The sequence below is a fragment of the Chiloscyllium punctatum genome, chromosome 26, assembly GCF_047496795.1.
Source record: "Chiloscyllium punctatum isolate Juve2018m chromosome 26, sChiPun1.3, whole genome shotgun sequence".
Classification (NCBI taxonomy): domain Eukaryota; kingdom Metazoa; phylum Chordata; class Chondrichthyes; order Orectolobiformes; family Hemiscylliidae; genus Chiloscyllium; species Chiloscyllium punctatum.
Genome location: NC_092764.1, coordinates 53,014,295 through 53,037,182, shown reverse-complemented (window position 1 = coordinate 53,037,182; position 22,888 = coordinate 53,014,295). Strand labels below are relative to the sequence as shown.

General features: G+C 41.0%; 1 protein-coding gene across 1 annotated transcript in view; it reads right to left on the bottom strand.

The window, feature by feature from the left end:
• The window catches only part of nfatc3a (nuclear factor of activated T cells 3a), a 181,336-nt gene extending 162,760 nt beyond the window's left edge, over positions 1-18,576 (bottom strand). Inside the window, exons 1-2 of the mRNA XM_072547413.1 lie at positions 18,219-18,576; positions 1,491-2,604 (exon numbers count right to left, since the gene is read on the bottom strand). Coding sequence (XP_072403514.1) covers positions 1,491-2,604; positions 18,219-18,306 — 1,202 coding nt within the window. The 5' untranslated portion in view covers positions 18,307-18,576. The remainder of the gene's footprint in view (positions 1-1,490; positions 2,605-18,218) is intronic.
• Positions 18,577-22,888: the final 4,312 nt, after the last annotated feature.

Below are 22,888 nucleotides of genomic sequence, written 5' to 3'. Positions count from 1 at the left end.
TTAGATCCTCTTCTCTTCAATCTTCCTACCAAAACGTATCACAACACACTTCTCTGCATTAAATTTCATCATTAACATGTCCAATCACTATGTCCTCAAAGGTTATCACTATTCTCCTCACATTTAAAGTTTTGCACCATCTGCAACTTAACAAATTGTAACAATAGATTGCTAACACAGATGATAATAAGTCTCAGTCACAATATCAACTTGTGGTAAATCAGTCTTAAAGATCAAGTGATGGCAATCTCCACGTGCTTCACAGGGACATCAAGAGAAACTAAAACACTGGTCTGCATAAAAAAAATTAGAATAGGAATGAAAATAGTAACATCTGCCATTCAAACCTCCTTGGACAGTCAAGTGGAACATAGCTAATCTGTTCCACAGCCATTAAATCTCTTGCCTAACAAAATAATAGAGAATATTAGTCTGGCAATTTTCAACTAGCCTTAGTTCCACACTTTTCAGTAGTTTGAGATTTCCAAAAACTTGGTCAAAGAATTAGGTTTTAAAGATTGTATTAAAAGGAAGAGAAGACAGAAGTCAATTCTAGAGATTGAGGCCTAAGGAACTGAGACACCAAGGTTGGAATGAAGGAACTCTAGAAATTGTAAAAGGGCTATATACAGTTGTAGGGCTGGGAGTGATTACAGAGAATTGTCATTCTGGCACAATAAAGAGAATTTGAAATATGAGGTATTGCAGATCTAGGAGCATTGGTAGATCACTAAATTCAGGGTGATAGAAGAATTGAATGGCAAGAGTAAAGGTACAGGCCATCGGTCTTTGAACTTGCTGACATACGTGGATGGTAAAATATGTAGCCACAAGCCAGGTCAGTTATTCCTCCATCTTAAAATGCATGACCAAGGATTACTGCTGTTTGTAGTTATAAATTGTGCTAACACAAAAAGATCTACACTTGAGCCAAGGTACACAAGAACCTGTACACATGTCATTTTGACATGTGCATGGCTACTGTAGCAAATGTACTTCTTTTTTGACATGACCCTGCATTGTTTACATTCCAAATTTGTTTCTTTACTTTCAAGTAGAAGAATTTCAAACACTGACCATACTCCATCGATTTGTATTGCTTGAATTACACCTACAATTGAAAAGTTTACCACATTTTTATTCTAATCGAAACAATGCTATTGATGTTTAGCCAATAGGCACTTTATTTTTAAAAGTATGCAGAACTACAGAAATTTTAGAATAATTACATTCACACAATGCTATTTTAACTTTACTTTTGGCTACAGCATTCGTAAAAAGGGCCATATACGATATTTCAAGAAACTCTCATCCTTTTCAGCAATAAAACCAGTAATTTGGACTATCACAACGATAGAACGAAACAAGAATTCATGACGAATAGTACACCCAGGATGAGGTGTCCTTAGCTCAACAGAATCTTAATTTTTATTCCTCATTACCTTTTGCCAAAAAATTCCTTAAGGCAGCATCCTAAAACACAGACTTACCGAAAAATAGGTGTATGGCCACCAGGTTTTGGTTTGTTCCAAGTGAAATGTGAGGGAACAGAAAGAAACTGTTCACTTGTCACGTCTTTTTTTAATGGATGTGGAGAGCCAGAAAGATCATCGACTGGAGATTCAATTGAAGGGGACAAAGTACCTTGATCATCAGAGGTCAAATCTATTTTTCCTGACACTGTAGCAGCCTGGTCCTGAGAAGTTTTCCTTGATTTTAAAGGGATGTCCGTCTCTGGGGGACAACACTGAAAAGGTATCAGCCCAGGACTTAGACTTGAGGCACCTTGAAGAGCAGTATTACCAAGCCATGTATCCTCTGTGACACTTCCTCTTGGGGAATGTCCTGGAGATGGTGTTGGTGAATGATGAGGTGAAAGTGAACCTGCATAACAGATCTCTGCACTTGAATGCCGCCGTTTTCCCCAAGGAGAAGTAGGCCTAGAAGATGGTCTTGAAGTTGGGCGAGGGCTGAGCCAGTTTTCATCAGTAATACTAGCTCTAGGTGAATGGCAGGGTGATTGTCTAGGCGATAGTGATTGTGCAAATGAATAATTTGGCTGCCAGGTCTCATCTGCTGGACAACATCTTGGTGACCCACTAGGAGAACCAAGTGTAAAACGAGCAGCAGCTTCATTCAATTCAGAGTCTACATCATCATATACATGAGAGAAAGATTCACATGAAGAAGCATCCGAAAACCAGCTCCTGGAGGAAATGCTGCTAGCAGGACTTGGGCTTAGTGATGCATCCCTATAATAAACAGGATCAAGAGGAAGATATAGATGGTCCCTGGATGGTCTTTCCATATAGTCATTATCTGTGCCGTTTGCATGTACTTCTTCATTCGGACCAATTCCTTGCTGACAACTGGGAGAAATGGAGGTGATTTGAATACTAGGGCATTCAAATGCTTTTGGTGCACCTATAGGACTGTATTTAGAGTCTTGGATATTAGAGGTCTGCAGCCGATGAGGTGATGAAAATGCTGTAGAATGTGTCTGCGTTGTTTCATGGTGAAGAATGCCTATTGGTTGGTTTATACTTGATTGAAGATTGCCTTCATTAAAGATGTAAAATGATGCAGAATCATCTGGCTCTGTATCTGAAAGAGAAACAAGACAAATAAACTGTACCTTCCATGTTTCCAATGGCTTCCATTATGTTATACAAGATCTGTTGACTTCACTAATATACAGTGAAAGTGTATAATCCTTTTCTTTTTGGTTTCTATAAAATAAAAAATGTATATAAAACATACCAGATTCTATTTCAGAAGGGTCTATGTAATGAGTACATTTATGTTCATTTGAGCCAATTATCCATGGTTAAATTTACTAATTTATTTCTTGTTGCTTTCAGCAATTCTTTTTAAGTTGCAAACACTAAGCAATGAATGGCTGAAACATAGAATTAAACTTCAAAAACAGGAAAAATTTTCAGCTGCCATAATCCTTTCACACCTGACCCATAATTTAAACTAATATCAGAGTCAAATTAGTTCAAGTTGTTTTCACTCAAGTCTAACTGTAGCTTCAAACCCATTCTAGCACAGAATGCAGGCTAGCACTTCTGCACAGTACTTTTAGAAATAAGGTGAGTAGTAGTGCCAAAGGTGCTATCCTTCAGGTAAGACATTTAACAGACTCCAAGCAGCTGTTCCAATGATAAAAATAAACATTTACTATTACAAGACAAACACTCACTGCAGCTTGTGGGACTTTGTTAAATCAGCAACTGTACTTCAAATGAAACTCAGTGTATGTTAAATGTGTGGGGCTGTTTGGAACCACTTGAGACACAAGGTCCTAAAAATCCTCATTAAAGGTCTGAAATTCTATAATAATTATATACAACACAAGTTTATACAAGTTACTATACCTTGACAAATATTATTGTGTTACTAGGAGACCACAATAATATTCAAGGTGATTAATATAAAACTAATACATAATTAATATGAGATATTAATGCTATAATGCACTGCAACCCAACTGGAGATTCACCAACCTGAAGGAAAGAAACTCTGCAAAGACTCTAAGTGACCAAGGAAGTTAAAAGACTGTACATCTGCAGTTTAGATATGGATTTGTGTTTCTAAAAGCATGCCAAGAACATATATTAATATTTTCATGGAATTCAAAAACCATGAAAAGTGTGAAATATTTAACCATCTATTGCAAATTTTAACCCAACAATTGCACCAAAGCCAGATGTTTACGTATACAGGAACTTCATGCATGCAGATAGCCTTCATAGCAGCTTTTGACTAATAAAGTATATTTTAAAATTTTCACCTGACACACTTGACTTAAATGCTTTATGTACAAACAAACAGAACTATCAACTCCAGAAGAAATTTTAAAACAGTCAGTAGCAGATTGTCCTTCCATGATACACCCTGGCTAATTTTCTGAAACTCAGGGACACTATACAGATTTCAGTTCAACTGGTATTGTTCTTTTTATACATCCACAGGTGAAGGTTGCACAAAAAATTGTACTAAACTGCCAAAAGGCAACAGCTAACCAGTAGTAACAGGTGTTTTTTTGTATTAGACTAAGGGAATAACTTATAACTTTGACTTTAGACAGTACTGCCCATTAAAACGTCAAAAACGATATCAACTCACTCACTGTTATCAGATTGTTTTATACAACAACTTTCAAATAGTTGTTAACCTGACTCTATACACATAATAAAATGGGACTATGGCTATGTCCAAATTCATTCAAAACATTACAGGAATAAATGAAAATAAAGAACTGCAGATGCTAGAAATCTGAAACAAAATCGAAAGTTGCTGAAGAAACTCAATGGGTTTGGCAGCATCCACGGAAAGAAAATACAATTAAAGTTTCAAAGCCAGTGACACTTGAAAACTCAAGGAACCTGTCCGAAGGCTTTAAAAGAACTGGATTCTATATCTTGTCAACTGATACCTGCAATACAAGGTAATTCCATTACCACATATGCCACAGTCATAGTAAAACAGACCATATTCAGGAATTAATATAGTCATGCTCACTTTCAGATCAACTGAAAATGGGCTTCGATAACTTGCAGTGCTAGTCTAAGATAAAGTGGAACACTGACAGTGGACAACTGGTTGGCCCACATCGTTTGTAAAAATTTATAATGTGCATTAAGTAATGACTGACGACATAATTGTAGCAATGGAAGAGAGTAGTGCATGAGACCAAAGGTACAACAAAATTCATTTGTATCTGTAGACACAGTTTAAGCTATGCTGATTCAACTGAATAATTCAGCTCCCACAAACAACTGCAATAAGTAGTTAATTCCATTCCCTCATAGTGTCAGAGTGAGTAACTTCTGTAAAATGAGATCCAGTAGTATCATTAGATTTCACCATGCTTGAAAGATGCAAAGAAAAAGTTGACTTATTTTAATGGGGTCCAAATCATAAATCTCAGGAGTTGCGAAAATCAGCAAAATATCTATAAAATGCTTTTTGAAAAGGATGCTCAAAGCTAGTCTGGTCAGTTTTATTAGTAATCATTTGAGAGAAATTTGAGCGTAAAGAAACACAATAGGAAATATGTATGAGATATATAATTTATTCCTATAATGATTATAGCTACTCACTGATTGTCAAACACACTATAGCAATGGTGCAAGATGGGCACATGTCCCCTTAAAGCTATTTTAGATATTTTCTGATCAACCTGTTGATAGAGATATCATTCAGAAGCAGATGGGGTTTGAACCCAGGGACACAACCATTGAGCCACAACAGCCAAGTTCATTCAATGGTTTATTGATATTCAGGTTCAAGCTCAGAATTCTAGTTTTACTTGGAGAATAATCAGCAGAAAACCTACATCTGAAGTTGAATATCACCATGGTTGAGGAGAAGAAACAACAAATTGCCAAGAAAAGGTGCTAAGAAAGCAGTGAAGAGGCCACCAGCGAAGACCTGCAAGAAGAGAAAGTCCAAGAAAGATAGTTATGTCATCTACATCAACAAAGTGATTAAACAGGTCCACCCGAGCATCATTATCTCCTCCAAGGGCATAAGCATTACGAACTTTTTAGACAACAATGTCTGAATGCATCGTCGGGGTGTCTTCCTGCCTGGCCCATGCCAATAAGTGTAGCAGTTCCTGGAAGATCCAAATCGGCGTGTGCCTGCTATTATCTGGGGAGTTTTCCAAGCACGTTGCATCGGAGGACACAAAGGCAGTGTCAAACAGGGTGGTGCTGGAAAAGCATAGCTGGTCAGGCAGCATCCAAGGAGCAGGAGAGTCAACATTTCGAGCATAAGCTCTTCAGGAGGGGCGGGGGGACAGCAGCAGAGGGCTAAGAGATAAATGGGAGGGGGGGGATGGGGCTGGGAGGAAGGTAGCTGGGAATGTGATAGGAAGATGAAGGTGGGGGAGAAAGTGATAGGTCAGAGAGGAGAGTGGAGCAGATAGGTGGGAAGGAAGAGAGAGATAGGTAGAACAGTTCAAAACGAAGGTGCCGAGTTGGAAGGTTGGATCTGGGCTAAGGTGGGGGGGAGGGGAAATGGGGAAACTATCCACATTGATCCAGTGTGGTTGGAGGGTCCCAAGGCAGAAAGTGAGGCATTCTTCCTCCAGGCATCGGGTGGCTAGAGTTTGGCAGTGGAGGCAGCCCAGGGCTTGCATGTCCTTGGCAGAGTGGGAGGGGGGAGTTAAAGTGCTCGGCCACAGGGTGGTAGGATTGTTTACTGTGCGTGTCCCAGAGACGTTCTCTGAAACGTTCGCAAGTTGGCATCTTGTCTCCCCAATGCAGAGGAGACCACATTGACAGCAATGGCAGTGACCAAGTATACCAGCTCTAAGTAAATAGAATTTTACTGAAACAAAAACTTGCAAACATTGTAATTCTACTGTATGTCACCCTTGTGGAAAACCAGATGCAGCTTGCAGATGACACCAAAATTGGTGGTGTATTGGACAGCAAAGGTGCTTACCTCAGAGTACAATGGAGTCTTGATCAAATGGGTTGAGGAATGGCAGATGGAGTTTAGACTAGATAAATGGAAGGTGGTTACATTTTGGTAGGGCAGGATTTGAACACTTAATGGTAAGGTCCTGGGGAGTGTTGCTGAACAAAGAGACCTTGAAGTGCAGGTTCACAGTTTCTTGAAAGTGGAGTCGCAGGTAGACAGAGTAGCTTTATTGAAAAGCGTACTGAGCAGGGGAGTTGGGAAGTCATGTTACAGCTGTACAGGTCATTGGTTAAGTCATTTTTGGAATACTACATGCAATTCTGGTCTCCCTGCTATAGGAAAGATGTTGTTAAACTTGAAAGGGTTCAGAGATCATTTACAAGAATCTTGCCAGGGTTGAAGATTTTGAGGTATTGGGAGAGGCTAGGGCTATTTTCCCTGTAAAAGTTTCTAAAATCATGAGGGGCATTGATAAGGTGAATAGCCAAGGTCTTTTCCCCAGGGTAGGCGAGTCTAAAACTATAGGACATAAGTTTAAGGTGAGAGGGAAAAGATTTAAAAGGGACCTAGGAGGCAACTTTTTCATGCAGAGAGAGGCACATGTATGGATTGAATATGGAGAGGAATTGGTGGAGGCTGGTACAATTAGTTGGCAAGGGTCTGTTTCTATTACTCTATGCATCTGAGTGCATTTTTGATTATTAAGTTAGAAAATAAATAACAGCTAAAAGCATTAGTTTAATAACTGTAACACACATATCAAGGGTATTTGGATGTGTTTGAGAGTTTGTTGATAAATGGACAAACAGCTCTAACAAGGCACATCAAAGCAAGTGTCAAGCAGTATCCAACGATGCTCTGCGAGAACAGCAGGGATGTACCTTTGGCATCTCATTATTGATTTCACTTGGAAATTATTGAAGTCGTCAAAGTATTGCAGTTGCTGGATAAAATACACAAGCTGTACGAAGATGAACTGTGCTGGAGATATTCATGCTAGAAACTTAAACACTGGTCAGAAAGACAAAAAAAGCTATAAATTGAATATTATTGACGCTTCTTAATGAAGCAGGAGCTGGAGATTATGTTACCAAGGAATGCACTGTTACTTAGTCTTACTACTGCACGCATCACAGCATAAAGTAAATGTACCTCTCCCTATTACTATGTTAGCCACTTAAGTACCTTAGCTATAACAGATTTTTAATAAAACAATCCATCAACTAGGTTTCTTTAATAAATGGAAAATATTGAATTATTAAAATAAAAAAATTTGTTCAAGCAAGATTGAAAAACTGGTTGTTAATATGGAAGTATAAGTGTTATCCATTTAAATAACTCAAAACTCAAAAGATACACTCTTCAGGAAAAGAGAAAACAAAATTGATTTTGTTTTTCTGCAAATGTTCAAGTTAAAACAGAAGTAGGTCCTGCTAATTAGGGTTACTCTGAAAAACAAAAAAAAAGGAAAAGATGAAAATATTCTAAAGTCGGTCACTAATGTTCTGGCACTTGTGGTCAAATCACTAGCTATGCATGGTTATCTTTGGAGTCTTCATATTGCTGTTTTTATACTTCCAAGTAGAATGTTACAGTAATCTCCATTAAGTCGTCTGAAGTCCAAAATCAGACAGATTTTGTGAGAGACAGGAAGTATTTACACAACATGTACACAAAGGACACAGAACAAAGCAATGTGTCTGATTAGCACCCCAGCCATCATCTTAAACATTTACTCCATCATTCATATAGCGGCAGCAGTATCTACTATACAATAGACAATTTGCCAAAGTTCCTTTGACAGCACCTTCCGAACTCTCAACATCTGCACCCTAGAAGAACAAAGATAACAGATGCATTGAAACACCATTACTTGCAACTTCTCTGTGAAATCGCACTCTATCCTGACTTGGAAATATATCACTACTTTTTCACTGTCCCTGGGTCAAATTTGTCCCAACAGTACTGAATTTATTGAGGCAACATGAACTGCAGCAGTTTAAAAAGGGAACTTCCTCTATTTCTTTAAGGGCAAACAGAAGTAGGAAGTAAACGCAAGTCTTGCCAGCAAGATTCAGATCCCATGGATGAATTTTTAAAAATCTGATAAAGCATGTATGCAGTGCAATTCAAGTGTCAAAACTGAAAAGCATAGATGTTTCTTGTTTTAGTTTGAACTGGAAATACAACTACAACTAGACAAAATAATCTCAAATTGATCTTTGCTTATTGCATGTAAGCACAGAACTGGATAAGCTGTCAGATAGCTTTCCTTTCCAGAGTTTAATTGACTTTTTGAATAAGGTGATGTCTTCTGCAAATATTCAAAGGGAACTGCCTAAGTTTTTGGAATATCACAGCATACAAAGGACAGTTGTGTTGCTTATTTGCAATACTAACGCATGGTATTGTTCAACAGTTGATTTCTTGATCATTGGTTTCATTTGTCAATATTAACAGCAATTGAACTCAGGGTCTGAGAGAAAGTGGACATCTTACAAATTAAACTACACATTTGCAGCTTAATAGTAATATGCATTATCGTGTCATAACACAAAAACATTTAAGATCAAATGATCATAACAAATAGAAACTGGCATATGCCATTTGGCCCACTGAGCATCCTTCACCATTCAATAAGACAGTGGCTGATCTGATCATGTCTCAACTCCACTTTTCTGTCTACGCCATAACCCTCGACTACCTTACAGATCAAATATCTAACTCAGCCTTGATTATTCTTTGGGGTACAGAATTCCAAACCCTAATGACTCCTAGAAGAAAAATTCCACCTCAACTCTATCTTATTGGGACACCCGTTATTTTTAAACTGCGAATCCCATTTCTATATTCCCCATTGCGAAAACATCCTCTCATCATCTACACTGGCAAGTTTCCTCAGAATCCTACGTTTCAATAAGATCACCAGTCATGCTGCTAAATATCAATGAGTATAGCCCAATCTGCTCAAGCTTATTTCATAAGACAATTCACTAACCTCAGGGAACAGGTTAGTGAACCTTCATTGAACTGCTTCCAATGCAAATACTTCCCTCATTAAGTTTGAATGTGAATACAGGATGCATGGTTAGTAAGTTTGCAGATGACACCAAAATAGATGGTATAGTGGACAGTGAAAAGGATTATCTCAGAGTGCAAAGGGACCTTGATCAGATGGGCCAATGAGTGGAAGATAGAGTTTAATTTAGATAAATGTGAGGTGTTGCACTTTGGTTTGGCAAACCAAGGCAGGACTTATATAATTTATAGTAGGGCACTGGGGAATGTTGCTGAACAAAGAGACCTTGGGTGCAGGTGCATAGTTTCTTTAAAGTGGAGTTGCAGGTAGGCAGGGTGGTGAAGAGGGTATTTGGTATGCTTGCTTTCATTAGTCAAAACATTGAGTATAAAAGTTGGGAGATCATGTTGCAGCTGCACAGGACATTGGGTAAGGCAGCAGTTGGAATATTGGTTCAATTCTGGTCACCCTTTTAGAGGAAGGATGTTCTTAAATTTGAGAGGATGCAGACAAGATATGAGGATATTGCCAGGATTGGAGGGTTTGAGTTATAGGGAAAGGTTGAATAGACTGAGCTTTTTTCCCTGGAGCATGGGAGTCTGAGGGGTGACCTTACAGAAGTTTACAAGATCATAAAAGGCATGGATAGGGTTAATAGTCAGGGTCTTTTTCCTTGGGTGGGAGTGTCCAAAACTAGATAGCACAGGTTTAAGATGAGGGGAGAAAGATTTCATAGAATCAGAATCCGTACAGTATGGAAACAGGCCCTTCAGCCCAACAAGTCCACACCGATCCTCTGAAGAGTATGCAACTCAAACCCATTTCCCTGCACTATTACTGTACACTGGCTAATGCACCTAACCTACACATCCTTGAACACTGAGCAATTTAACATAGCCAATTTACCTAACCTGCACATCTTTGGACTGAGGGGGGAACAGGAGCACCTGAAGGAAACCCAGGCAGGCATGGGGAGAATGCGCAAACTCCATACATTCAGTTGCCCAAGGTTGAATTTGAAACTGGATCCCTGGTGCTGTGAGGCAGCAGTGCTAACCACTGAGCCACTGTGCCATCCTTTCAAAATATCAGAGGATTAACTTTTTCCACTTAGAGGGCACTGTATATATGGAATAAACTGCCAGAGGAAATGGTGGAGACCTGGAACAATTACATCATTTAAAAAGGAATCTGAATGTGTATCTGAATAGGAAGGGTATGGTGAGATACAGGCTAAATGAAGGCAAATGAAACTAGGTCAAATTGTGATGTCGAATCAGCGTGGACAAGTTGGATTGAAGGGTCTGCTTCTGTGCTGTATGACTATATGACTCTAAGTAAGGGACCAAAACATCGACCGAATTAGGGTTATTTACAAGGCTAATGTGGTGCCACTATTTAGGAAAGGTGTTAAGGACAAGCCAGGGAACTATAGACTGGTGAGTCTGACATCAATGGTGGGCAAGTTGTTGGAGGGAATCCTGAGGGACAGGTTGTACATGTATTTGGAAAGACAAGGACTGATTAAGGATACTGGATTAGTGGTGCTGGAAGAGCACATCAGTTCAGGCAGCATCCAACGAGCAGCGAAATCAACGTTTCGGGCAAAAGCCCTTCATCAGGAATAAAGGCAGTGAGCCTGAAGCATGGAGAGATAAGCTAGAGGAGGGTGGGGGTGGGGAGAGAGTAGCATAGAGTACAATGGGTGAGTGGGGGAGGAGATGAAGGTGATAGGTCAAGGAGGAGAGGGTGGAGTGGATAGGTGGAAAAGAAGATAGGCAGGTCAGACAAGTCAAGGAGACAGTAACTGAGCTGCAAGTTTGAAACTAGGATGAGGTGGGGGAAGGGGAAATGAGGAAGCTGTTGAAGTCCACATTGATGCCCTGGGGTTGAAGTGTTCCGAGGCGGAAGATGAGGCGTTCTTCCTCCAGGCGTCGGGTGATGAGGGAGCGGCGGTGAAGGAGGCCCAGGACCTCCATGTCCTCGGCAGAGTGGGAGGGGGAGTTGAAATGTTGGGCCACGGGGCGGTTTGGTTGATTGGTGAGGGTGTCTCGGAGATGTTCCCTAAAGCGCTCTGCTAGGAGGCGCCCAGTCTCCCCAATGTAGAGGAGACCACATCGGGAGCAACGGATACAATAAATGATATTGGTGGATGTGCAGGTGAAACTTTGATGGATGTGGAAGGCTCCTTTAGGGCCTTGGATAGAGGTGAGGGAGGAGGTGTGGGCACAGGTTTTACAGTTCCTGCGGTGGCAGGGGAAAGTGCCAGAATGGGAGGGTGGGTCGTAGGGGGGTGTGGACCTGACCAGGTAGTCACGGAGGGAACGGTCTTTGCAGAAGGCGGAAAGGGGTGGGGAGGGAAATATATCCCTGGTGGTGGGGTCTTTTTGGAGGTGGCGGAAATGTCGGCGGATGATTTGGTTGATGCGAAGGTTTGTAGGGTGGAAGGTGAGCACCAGGGGCGTTCTGTCCTTGTTACGGTTGGAGGGGTGGGGTCTGAGGGCGGAGGTGCGGGATGTGGACGAGATGCGTTGGAGGGCATCTTTAACCACGTGGGAAGGGAAATTGCGGTCTCTAAAGAAGGAGGCCATCTGGTGTGTTCTGTGGTGGAACTTGTCCTCCTGGGAGCAGATACGGCGGAGGCGGAGAAATTGGGAATACGGGATGGCATTTTTGCAAGAGATAGGGTGGGAAGAGGTGTAATCCAGGTAGCTATGGGAGTCAGTGGGTTTGTAAAAAATGTCAGTGTCAAGTCGGTCGTCACTAATGGAGATGGAGAGGTCCAGGAAGGGGAGCGAGGTGTCAGAGATAGTCCAGGTAAATTTAAGGTCAGGGTGGAATGTGTTGGTGAAGTTGATGAATTGCTCAACCTCCTCACGGGAGCACGAGGTGGCGCCAATGCAGTCATCAATGTAGCGGAGGAAGAGGTGGGGAGTGGTGCCGGTGTAATTACGGAAGATCAACAGCTCTACGTAGCCAACAAAGAGACAGGCATAGCTGGGACCCATACATGTGCTGTGTTGCTGAACAAAGAGACCTTGGAATGCAGGTTATAGCTCCTTGAAAGTAGATTCGCAGGTAGATAGGATAGTGAGGGCGGCATTTGGTATGCTTTTCCTTATTGGTCAGATATGGAGTACAGGAGTTGGGACGTCATGTTGGATATTGATTGGGCCACTTTTGGAATACTGCATACAATTCTAGTCTCCTTCCTATCGGAAGGATGTTGTGTAACTTGAAATGGTTCAGAAAAGATTTGCAAGGATGTTGCCAGGGTTGGAGGACTTGAGCTATAGGGAGAGGCTGAATAGGCTGGGGCTGTTTTCCCCGAAACGTCGGAGGCTAAGGAGTGACCTTAGAGAAGTTTAGAAAATCAGGAGGCACATGGATAGGATAAATAGACAAAGTCCCTTCCCTGGGGTGGGGGGGTGGGGGGGGGAGTCCAGAACTCGTGTGCACAGGTTTAGGGTGAGGGGGGAAAGATTTAAAAGAGACGTAAGGGGCAACATTTTCATGCAGACTGTTGCCTGTGTGGAATGGGCTGCCAGAGGAAGTGGTGGAAGCTGGTACAATTACAACATTTAAAAGGCATTTGGATGGGTATATGAATAGGAAGGGTTTGGAGCGAAATGGGCCAGGTGCTGGCAGGTGGGACTAGATTGGGTTGGGATATCTGGTTGGCATGAAGGTCTGTTTCTGTGCTGTACATCTCTATGACTCTATTCTATGTGCCTTCCAAATTATTTGTAGTAGCTGCATGATAATTTTTTATAATTACATTGCCCAAATCTCTCTGAACTGTCACATTCTTCAACCTCTCTTTTTACACCTTGTTTTCCTATTTTACCTGAAAAAGTGGACATCCTCACATTTTTCCACACTGTACTATATCTACCACTTATCCACTCACTTAACCCATCTGTATCACTTTTCAGACTCTGAATACTCCTTTTGACTTGCTGTCATACCTATCATTGCATCAGCAAATTTGGCCATAATATAGTCAGCTTCTTCGCTGTAGTCACTGAAACTTATGGCACTCCACTAATTAGTTTGCCAAGCTGAAAATTACCTATTTACCTTAACTCCCTGCTTCCTTATATTTATCCAAATCTTTAACCTTGACTTACCATGAAAAATGTATCAGAGAAAAAAAAAACAATTGCAAACATTTAAAACTCTACAAAACATTCATCAAGAAGATATTTTGTTTTTAAGACCAACATCTTCCTGTTTTCCCCAACTGTTCACAAGCATACACGGGAACCATTGCAAGGGCAATTACAGATGGACAACAAATGCTTGCATTGTTAGCAACACATCTCAGAACAGATTTTTTTTTTAAGATTGTATGGCCTTGTGCTGAAGATCCTCTGTTCAACATCACAATGGACAGAAAATTAAATGTTGTATATGCACAATTCACATGTATATTAATGAACCATAACTCAAATTATTTACCTCTTCCAAACAGAATGAAGTTATTGAGCTCCTATCACGTGATACTGTACAGCTTCAACTTTCAAGCAATACCCTGCATCACCCTCCACAAATGCTCAACCTTACACTGCACATTCATTCAACACAAATACTACCAAGAAAAAATATTAATTATAGAAAATAAATGTTAGGAGTACAACAAAATCTCAGAATGCAGAAGTTGACAAATCTCACTGATTTGAATTCACCCCCTAAAAACAAAACTGTCTTTGCTGGACTGCATGATAGCCACAATAATTCTATTATATGCTCAACAATTAATCATTTTAACCAGGAACACCCAATTCAAAGAATATTTTAAAAGCCAGCATTTTCTGTTGGAGCATTAGAAAGGAACAAGCACAGACCATTTCAGAAGGCAACTCAAAACACAGCAGTGTAACCCTCAATTTCTCAAAAGAATACACTAACAACACTCCTAATAATAAAACCCACATGACATTTTAAGAGCAAGTTAAACATAACATTCTCAAAAATTAGTAATTCAAAATGAAAGCTTCTAGTCTGCACTAAAATATAATTTTCTTATCTTCCTAAAATGATGCCAGACGTGGGAACAGAATTATATTTGCATCCCAAAAATAAATATTCCTCAAAGTAAAATGCAAATATAAAGTCATTCAAAAATTGAAATTTAGCATTATAGAGGATCTTGTGTTAATTAGCAGGATATTTTCTGCAGTTTGTTGAGCTGAGAACAGTTGTTTTTGTAAACACAGCTGTAGATATCATTTGGCACCTAAGCAAATGACAGTTCAAACACTAGCTCTGTAATTCACAATAGTAAACAAATATCATGCTTACAATGAATAAACGTCACTGTTTGTGATAAATAATGTGGCACTGTAATCAATTTCAACCAAGCAAAGTAAAAATGTAGTACATTGCCCTCCAATAATTAATGAATAAAAACACTGCAAGCTAAAAGCCCTGACACATTGCTGAAGCCAGTTGATGAGCCCTCTCAAAAAATACTCAAGCAACTCTGAACGCTACTGTCAACACAACACTGATGCACTACTTCAAAATACCATTGCTATAATTAGCAGCCACCTACGTAAAGGCTTACACAAGGCTGAAACATTCCTACTGATGAACACTGATCCACTTTTATTATATCAAAACTTTGCGCTCATTGATAAAGTGAAAATATTTTACAAGAACAAACAAGGAAGCATAACTGAATAAAAAGCCTTAAGAACTGAGGATTTGGAAAACAGAAACAAAGATGAAAATTGCTGGAAAATCTTAGCAGATCTGACAGGCATCTGAAGAGAAATCAGAGTTAACACCTCGGTCCAGTAACCCTTTTTGAAAACTCAGTTCGGATGCTGCCAGACCTGCTGAGATTTTCCAGGAATTTCTGTTACTGAAGTAAAATTGAAGTTTGATATTCAGCTGTTGAGTGAAGCTGAAAATTAAGCGGTTTCCGCTATCCAATAAATACACATGGCAATAATAAGTTAAAACTGAATGAAAACCATTTATCAAACTTTTTCACACCACAAACGTAGTTCACAGTAACCTGCACAAATGGAAGTAAGCAGGCCACGAGAAAACAGAATTACAATTTTTAAAATCCGGACCAACATTTTCCAAGGCCTAAATACAATTCTTGAAATCCATCTCACTCACTACAAAAGAGAATGAAAATACGGAGACCATCAATGCACTATTTGTGCATTACATCCTAATTTTACTCCTCTTCTTCACTCCAAGACTCATGTCTTAATTAGGGTATATTGCCAAAGGGAGAATATTAGCCTTAATACTATTTGCCTCAGTGTCATTTTGTTCTCTTTAGTCATGAAGGAGACAGATATCTCAAAATCTTTCAGCATGTTGATAATATTCCCTTTCAATCTTATAGTCTGATAACAGATTTCTTTAAAGCATTATAATATGTTTCTTATATATACATACAATACTAAGTTAAGGTTTTTTCATGTTAATATTCTCTTAGGTATTAAAATCACAAGAATATTAAACATGCACTTAACATGCATGTTATATTCAGGTATCTCTGCCATTTCTTGTTACTTATTAAAAGATGACACTTTACCCATAACCTGGACCTTTTCTCGGTCCTTATTCTCCCCATCCACTAGAATGCAATGACCGTGTTATCAACTTAGAAGTCTAATCACCGAGATTTTTGTTCTGTCCAATTTGAATTTATAAATATTAAACTTTAGACGCAGAAGCAAAGCAATCATTGGTACCATACAACCAAAACTATTCCTTTAGATAACCAGTCAAATGCATAAGAGTATACAATTAAAGTAAATTATGCAGTTAATATATGAAGAAGCTTTTATCAAACCTTTCTTCTTGGACTTTCCCTTATTTTCCATATTCTTCAGAGCTCGATGCATATGGACAAATTAATACAGCTGCCTGCCCTCCTCTGGTTTACAAATTCGGGATGACAAGTTAAAATGTGTGGTACATTTGAAGTAATATTTTGACCAACAAGTTTGAGATAGTTGCGAGGGGAAAGGCCAAGATAAGCATTTTTAACACCAAAGTTACAAGAGAAAGTTGATGTAATTACATTTCAGTAACCATATTCTACTTTACTAAGAATGAGTCGTGTCACTGCACAACTGTAATTACTATTACACTAAATTTAAACTACTGAAATACCATACATAGCTATCTGATCTCTACTCCATGGAAACAAATCTCCTACTCAGTATTTTGCAAAACACCTAGTATCCAACATTTAAAGTAGTCAACCTAGACATTACAAAGAGCCCCCTTTCTGATAAAATCTTGGAATAAATACAAACAGAAAAAATATGCAGAACACTAAGAACAGTATTTTGGAAGAACTTGGCTGAAAAGCTTCAAGAAACTGAAATCCAACTTAGTAACTACATCTGCAATTTTAATCAAGCCAAAATTGAAAATTAATTCTTAAAACAATGTTATCAGTGGATCCAGCTCAAAATATCAAAAAAAAGATGTAAAATGCATAATTCTAAAATTGCTGCTCACCTGATGTGCCAGAAAGCATCATGTATTTAGTAGTCTTGATACTGGACAAAGTAAATCTGAACTCTTAAAGAAACGTGCACCTACGAGGTTTTGAAACCGTGATAGCCCTTTCACGGCAGTCAGTCTGATATTTAATTATAATTGACCAGGAGGCCGATGAAATTACAGTCGTTGAACTACTCAGACACTGCAGTAACTCGCACTCCACTTTCTTTTTCGAGTCTTGTACTGTCAATGTTCCTATCAAACCTGAAGACCACTTCAAAGAGTAATGGCGATGTTTGCAGTAAGTAAATAGGTGGGTACATGATATCGGCCAAAATTAGCGATCAGATCTCTACTAGCAGATTTCTACTCTGCCATGGACTGCTGGAAGTGGATCTACCTTTCTGATCACCTCCCTCGTCTTAAATTCCACTGTCATCTGAACTACACATGGCGTGTCTAGGCAAATTTGATGACTTGGATGTTGGGCTCACTTCCAAGTCTACTTTAGTATATTCCCACGTCCCTCAAGAACGAGCAGAGATACAACACCTTCCCTTATTTACGTTTTGTAGCTCTCGTCCGATCGGACATCAGATGCACACAAAGATGAAAGCCGTTTGCCAAACTAGTTTTAAACCGAGTGAGTGTGTGTGTGCGTGTGGGTGGTGGGGGGTGCGTAGAAGAGAGAAGTAACGTGGGCAATATCCAGTTAGACATTCGATTCTGCGGTTAAGTAAAATTTACAAGCGAAATTATGCAATTGGTTCCAAATGATGCTGCAAGTGCATAACTGAACGATTCAGTTCCCTTGGAGAAAATAAAATCAAATTAAAGCTGGAACTTTGTATTTTTTCAAAAATAAGACCCCCAATAACCTCCACATACAAGGCACACTTGGCCCCAGCAACTGGGTGCGTGTAAATAATGCAATCCATCGCCATACGTCTCAAGCATGCATCCAGAAAACCCCAAATCGGATGAGCACAGGAAAACCTGCCTTTCTGCTTTCCAGATAAAATTCAAAACAAACGCCGCAAGAATAACGCCCGAAACCTCCGCATTTACCTCCAGGATCTAACCAGAAGACTTTCTTCTAAAACAATATCCCGCTCAGGGGGGAAAAAAAAAGAAACTAGCAAACTGTAACTTTTTTTTACCACTCTGGTTATTTTAAACCCCTTTCAATCGAGAACAATCCCCACCCCCCCACCACCACCACAACCCGAACACACCCCCCCCCCACCCAACCCAACCCCACTTCCCGCATACAAACCTGCAGGGCCTAGTCCAGGCTGCGGACTGTCTTCACCAAATATCAGCCTAAAGTCAAACTCGTCATTGCCACTGTTTACAGTAGTCATCGGTTAGCAGTTTCCCTTTCCCCTACTTGTTTAATAAAGTTCATAACAGAAGCACGGGTCCCGGCTCTCTCCCTCTCTCTCTCTCTCCGCCAACTTTTTTTTTCCCGGGTAGGGGGCGGGGGGGTGTTTGTTTGTTTGTTTTTTTTTTCTCTCACTCTCTCTCCTGCTGTCCCGTTTGGAAACAGTTAACCGAGCTCTCCTTTCTCTCTCCCCCCCCACCCCCCAGCCCCCGCTCCACCGACGCTGCGCCTCTCAAACTTTGCCGAGCCTCATCCCCGCGCCAGCTCGCGCACCCATCACCGCGCGCCGCGCGCCGCGCGCCGCCCTCCGTTGGACACGCCGATGACGGCGACCCCCGTCCGCTCCGCCTTCCCCCCCCACCCACCTCCGCGCGCACCCCGAGAGGGGGAACGCCCACCAACCGGCCTCTCTTTTCCCCCCCATCCAACCAAAAACCAAAGCAAGGGCGCATGCGCAATGCTCCCATTCCGACCCCGACCCCCGCCCCAAGGCATTATGGGTGTTGTAGTCCGCCTGTCTCATTATCCGGAGCGGGGAGTCTCCGCTGTCGTTTTCCTTTGACAAGTTTAATGTCCCCGATGCAAAACAAACAGCTGTGAAGGCTGCAGCTCCGAAACAAAAGCAGAAATTGCGTTCGACGTCAACTCTGCTTTCTTCCCACCCCCCCCCCCCCTCCCCGCATGCTGCCGCCAGACCCTGCTGAGTTTCTCGAGCAGTTTCTGTGTTTGTTAAAGTCGCAACAAGGGCAAAAGTGTGCGTTGTTCTTTAAACACTTCCGCATCGCAACGGAGAACTAAGCGGAAAAACAGACTGTGGGCTTTCTTAATTCTGTGCCCTAATGTGGAGATGTGCAGTGGAAAGGCAGAACTGTTTCAAATTTCTTGCTTGAAGTCCCAGTCAAAAGCAACAACTGAATTAAAACAGACAGAATTAAGATTATTTCACGGCAGGTTGACGAATTGCTAATACCCTTGAGATTGCATAGCTCAAGCGCATTTAATATAATAAAATATTTCATACTGGTACAGGTATTATCAAATTTGACACAGAACCACCTAAAGGCAATCAAGTCGCAAAGTAAGGCGCTGGAAAAGCACAGCAGGTCAGGCAGCATCCAGGAGCGGGAGAGTCGTTGTTTCGAGCATTTTAAAGGAACAAAGAGGTTAATAGGGGTAACTCCAACGTTAAGGGGTTGGGCAAACTGAAGGCATGCCCAACAATATTAAATCGATTAAAGTCAACTTGCAAAGGAAGTCAGACATTGTAGGACCGCAGACGTCCTTGATTTTTGTCATACTGCAGAGGATCACTGAGTTAGATTTTTTTTAGATTACTTACAGTGTGGAAACAGGCCCTTCGGCCCAACAAGTCCCCACCGACCCGCCGAAGAGCAACCCACCCATACCCCTACATCTACCCCTTACCTAACACTACGGGCAATTTAGCATGGCCAATTCACCTGATCTGCACATATTTGGAGTGTGGGAGGAAACCGGAGCACCCGGAGGAAACCCACGCAGACCCTGGGAGAATGTGCAAACACAGTTAGGAAGTGGCAAAGCTGTACATCAAGATTTGAAACCCAAGATTAAAAATTTAACACTGAGGCTTTGGTCAAATAAGAACCCTTGTAATTCAGCAAGTACAAGAATGATGTGTGAGCATGATTTGCATGTAATGATTGGGCAGCAGAGTTTTGCATGTAACTAATTTTATGGAAGGTGGGAAGGCGGGCCGGAACAATAATGCAGTAACCAAATTCACAAATAACAAAAATGTGCAGATTTCAGCAGCAAATGAGTTTAGAATGTGGTAGATTCATACAATACTAATAAGATGGAACTAAATTTCAGTCTTGGCTATGTTATGTGGTTAGAAACTCGAATGTAATATTTAAGTATTACACCAATAGTGCCAACATGCTGGTTAGACATGGGAAAAGGGATGAAGATTGGGGGCTGACAGGATCTAAACTCACCAATCTTACATTGTCCAAAATCATACATGCACTGGGCCTGTTGCAATGGTCCACCATTTTCCAGAGGCTGGTCAGTTAGATTCCTTCCTTTCTCTGGATCAGCAGAAGGCACTCAACAGTTGGATGATGAATTTGTGAATATTTAATCATCACTCTGCTGGATTTTAAGCTCAAAATGGATTTTGCTAATCAAATCTGACTGCTGTGCACCCTGTGCTGTGTGTGATAATGATGAATTGATGCTGATGAGAGCACCCTTTTGCTTTGGGAAACAAGTGTTAAGACTGCACATATCCAAACCAATTAAATATCATCTTTGTGGAGACTTTTCTGAACTCTGTGGAAGATGTTTGTAGGATTGCCTCTGTGCAAGCCAGATACAGATGTGGTCTTCTCAGTTTATATCAACAGTTGCAATCCCATTGATCTGTAGACAGTGTGTGAATATCAACAGGGTCTATGACACACTAGGCTCAACAGGGTGAAGTATTCTAGATTCCTGATGGATCAGTGGTAGCTAGACTCCATGGCAGCAGAGCTGAGCCCTTTAGCCTGAAATATGACTGACTCCCTCTATCTGATGAAGCCCCTGCAAAATAAATCCAGCCGATGAACTGGCAACAGCTCGAGGTCAAGGGCACCACTTACCTGTGACAGTGGAATGTATGCTTCAAGCGTTGTTCAACAAGGATCAAGAACTGGCTGTCTAGTTACACTTCCTTCTCTAGAGTTTGTCACCAAATATAGTGGAGAGAGAAGCCAGGCACTATTAGTAACTTTTCACCTTCAGATTCTTCGGGATACCCGTATATTGAACCTCGTCTGAAGTTATGTGCACTAGTAATGAGTTTCTTCAGACAGCTGAACGTCTCAATTAGGACACACGGCTGCAGTTTATAAACCTCAGTGGGAGAGTATCTAAAATCCTCCTTGCAGAAGCTACCTCTCTTTTACCAGGAACTAATCAGGGAATGGAACTTGGTCACCTCCAGCCAGACATATCTCCTATTTACTTCTCAGGAATTTGCACTTTTACCAGTACAGTTGATTAACCAGGACAGGGATATGGTTTACAAGGTCCCAGAGTCAAAGACATACTGGATAGTGGAAGAGCAGGCTGGGTGGCACCAGAAAAGGTAGCATATGTGTCCTTGAGAGGAATCCAGCTGCCAACTGATGATGATGCCAATGGCATTGTACATTGGCCAAAGGATTTGAGAATTTTGTAGTATTGCTTGGCCTTGACTGTACTTGGTATTCATGTTGCTCAGGCAGCTGAAGCTCTCCTATTCAAGCTGACCCTCATATAGGAAGTCTTTCTCATTAGTCTGGATCTTGAAATCTCTCTTGGGAAACTGGACTTCACAACTGAAGTCATCTCTTAGATCCCATCCATGCTATTCCATTCTGCACAGGTCTCCATCATTTTTGGTTATCCAGACACATCTCAGTGTTCAATTCTATCATTTAGAGGAAATGCTAGTCCCTAGTGCAAGACATAGTACATTCTTTTGCCAAAGAGCAATTTGGCATGGTGCTAAATGGTACACATGGTGGATCCATGCAATAGACAATTAGAGTCATAGAGATGTACAGCATAGAAACAGGCCATTCGATCCAACTCATCTTTGCCGACCAGATATCCCAACCTAATCTAGTCCCACTTGCCAGCACCCGGCACCCTCCAAACCCTTCATATACCCATCCAGATGCCTTTTAAATGTTCCAGTTGTACCAACCTCCACCACTTCCTCTGGCAGCTCATTCCATACACACATCATCCTCTGCAACATCCTTGTAAAACTTTTCTGAACCCTTTCAAGTTTCACAATATCCTTCCGATAGGAAGAGACCAGAATTGCACGCAATATTCCAAAAGTGGCCTAACCAATGTCTTGTACGGCCACAACATGACATCACAACTCCTGTACTCAATACTCTGACCAATAAAGGAAAGTGTACCAAACGCCGCCTTCACTATCCTATCTGTCTGCGACTCTACTTTCAAGGAGCTGTGAACCTGCACCGCAAGGTCTCTTTGTTCAGCAATACTCCCTAGGACATCACCATTAAGTGTATAAGTCCTGCTAAGATTTGCTTTCCAAAAATGCAACACCTCACATTTATCTGAATTAAACTCCATTTGCCACTTCTCGGCCCATTGGCCCATCTGGTCCAGATCCTGTTGTAATCTGAGGTAACCTTCTTCACTGTCCACTACACCTCCAATTTTGGTGCCATCTGCAAACTTATTAACTATATCTCCTATGTTCACAATCAAACCATTTATATAAATGACGAAAAGTAGTGGACCCAGCACCGATCCTTGTGGCACTCCACTGGTCACAGGCCTCCAGTCTGAAAAACAACCCTCCAACACCATCCTCTGTCTTCTACCTTTGAGGCAGTTCTGTATCCAAATGGATAGTTCTTCCTGTATTCCATGTGATCTAACCTTGCTAACCAGTCTCCCGTGGGGATACTTGTCGAACGCCTTACTTAAGTCCATATGGATCACGTCCACCGCTCTGTCCTCATCAATCCTCTTTGTTACTTATTTGAAAAACTCAATCAAGTTCTTGA